This window comes from Nematolebias whitei, chromosome 17, assembly GCF_014905685.2.
Source record: "Nematolebias whitei isolate Nwh7 chromosome 17, NemWhi1, whole genome shotgun sequence".
In the NCBI taxonomy this organism is placed as follows: Eukaryota; Metazoa; Chordata; class Actinopteri; order Cyprinodontiformes; family Rivulidae; genus Nematolebias; species Nematolebias whitei.
The window spans coordinates 33173218-33175374 of record NC_056514.1 but is presented as its reverse complement, the minus strand read 5'-3'; the positions used below and the strand labels follow the sequence as shown (position 1 = coordinate 33175374).

General features: G+C 35.4%; 1 protein-coding gene across 1 annotated transcript in view; it reads right to left on the bottom strand.

The window, feature by feature from the left end:
- Window positions 1-2157, bottom strand: part of pigf (phosphatidylinositol glycan anchor biosynthesis, class F) — a 10717-nt gene that overhangs the window by 8034 nt on the left and 526 nt on the right. Inside the window, exons 2-4 of the mRNA XM_037691141.1 lie at window positions 760-851; window positions 526-642; window positions 335-443 (exon numbers count right to left, since the gene is read on the bottom strand). Coding sequence (XP_037547069.1) covers window positions 335-443; window positions 526-642; window positions 760-851 — 318 coding nt within the window. The remainder of the gene's footprint in view (window positions 1-334; window positions 444-525; window positions 643-759; window positions 852-2157) is intronic.

Genomic DNA, 2157 nt, shown 5'->3' with positions numbered 1-2157 from the left:
CTGTGGCTTTGACACTGCACAGATCTCTAGAAGTTTGTTTTAAACAAAATAAATAAATAACCCTGAACCCCACTGAGGTGTGAAACTTGACCAGAACTTCGAGGACGTTCAGTGCCAGACATGCAGCACATTTCAATTGCCTTTAAAGGCCTTAAGCGTTCTCTCTATATATATAAGATAAAACTTGTAAACTTGATCAAGCATCTATAAAAAGTCATATGACTTGACGTATTATATTTGGGATGGATGTCACAAGAATAAAAATTAGGATTAGAATAAAGCGGAATATGCTTCAGTTTGTGTTGGGATGTTCCCAGTGCAGTGAGCTGCTGACCTGCCACGGCCGGTCCCAGTCCAGAGGGATCGGGAATGCTCCCACCCAGGCTCCTATCAGGGTGCAGGCCACTGTGATCTGCAGGCAGGTGTCCCACACAGACATGGCTCTGAGGACAGAGGAGGAAAGGGAATATATTAATGTACATGCATGCAGTAGAACGACAGAGAGAGGACGAAAAATGAATTTACCCGTGTCGGCTGAACACTCGTATCCAGGCCTGAACGTTGGGACCGAGAACACAGAGGCACCTCAGAGTGGTGAGGGAAGTTAAGAAAACCGCCAGGGAAAATGTCTCCAAAGCAGATCTGAAATTCATCAGACGCAAAACAACTGATACTGATTGAGAGAAACTTCAAATATAACTAAAAAAAAAAAGCAAACACAAACCTTTAAACCACATTGATAAATAGTTGTATACTCACTCTATCAGCGGCGCTCCATAGAGAACAACCACCGTGTGGAAGAAGAGGCATGACAGGAAGAAGTACAGACACGAACGAAACAGCTTTGACAGCTGAGGAAAGAAAGAAAGAAAGACTTATAATACATATAAAGTATTTACATACTGTATAAGAAATATTAAGGGATCAAAATCAGTAAAACAGGACACATTAAGGCCTTTAAGATTCAAACATAAAGTTTAGGTTGGGTTTAAAATGTCATCGTTATTAGAATGCATCATGATTTAATGAGGAGTTAAAGATGGAAAAGACACCAATAAACTGCTGAAAAAAGTGTTTTACTTTAGTTTGATTTTGTAAAAGAAATATTAGTTTGTTCTCATTTGCAGAAACCTTATTACAGAAGAGCTTGCAGCATTTACTTTTATTTCAAATATCTAAACAGTTCACTGCGCTAATGGAAATGTAATGACAAAAACAAAAATAGGACTTCTTTTGGTAAATCTGTTTGCAATCGGTGCTAAGATCTACCAATATATGAGCGTTTAAACTTTTTTATTTTATTTCTCCACAGCAACTAAACAATTATTTAATTCATGAGATAATCAACAAAACGGAAACACCAGAATTAAAAAAAATAAAGAAAATATAAAGGATTCATTGATATCTCAATATTTACCTCAGCTCTTGTGACCTAATGTTATCTTGTGACTCATTAAGTTGAATAAAAGTAGGGGTGCAATGATTTATCGGCCCCGATTTCCTTAATTTTGGGAAATCGGAGATCGGCCGATACTTACATGAGAAACCAATTTTACAGATTTTTTTTTTTTTTGTAGTTTTAACAACAATTGTCTAAACTTCATTTATATTTCAGAGCACTGCCTCATGGCCAGTTAAAACCAGTTTGTATTGTTTCTAGGATATTGTTCAAGGGTATGTTTTTCATTAAAATAATATTGGAAAATTGAAGGTGCATTGTGACCTTATAACACCTGACAGTGTTATTTATATAATAAAACCAAATCAGAATCGGCAGGTCAGGCTTTTTAGAAATCGGTGATCGGGCAGAAAACTGCAATCAGTGCACCTCTATAAAAGAGATCACTTCTTTAACCCTTAGATTAAATAACTGAACTTAGACTTAGTGGTTTAAACTAATAAGTAAAAGTATGCGAAGATAAAGTTTGTTTGAATATTTAAATATAGAAAAAGAAAGAACTTCATTTGTCCTCGTACAATGAAATTACGTTTGACATCTCTCCATGTCAACACCTTGAAGTACAATAGACTACAGTAAAAAAAAAAGATGCATAAAAATAGAAAAACAAGATAAATAAGAGTAAAGTGGCTACGGTCTTGAAATATATAGATATAATGGAATTCAATCGATGACACAAATACAAAAAATAAGCAATA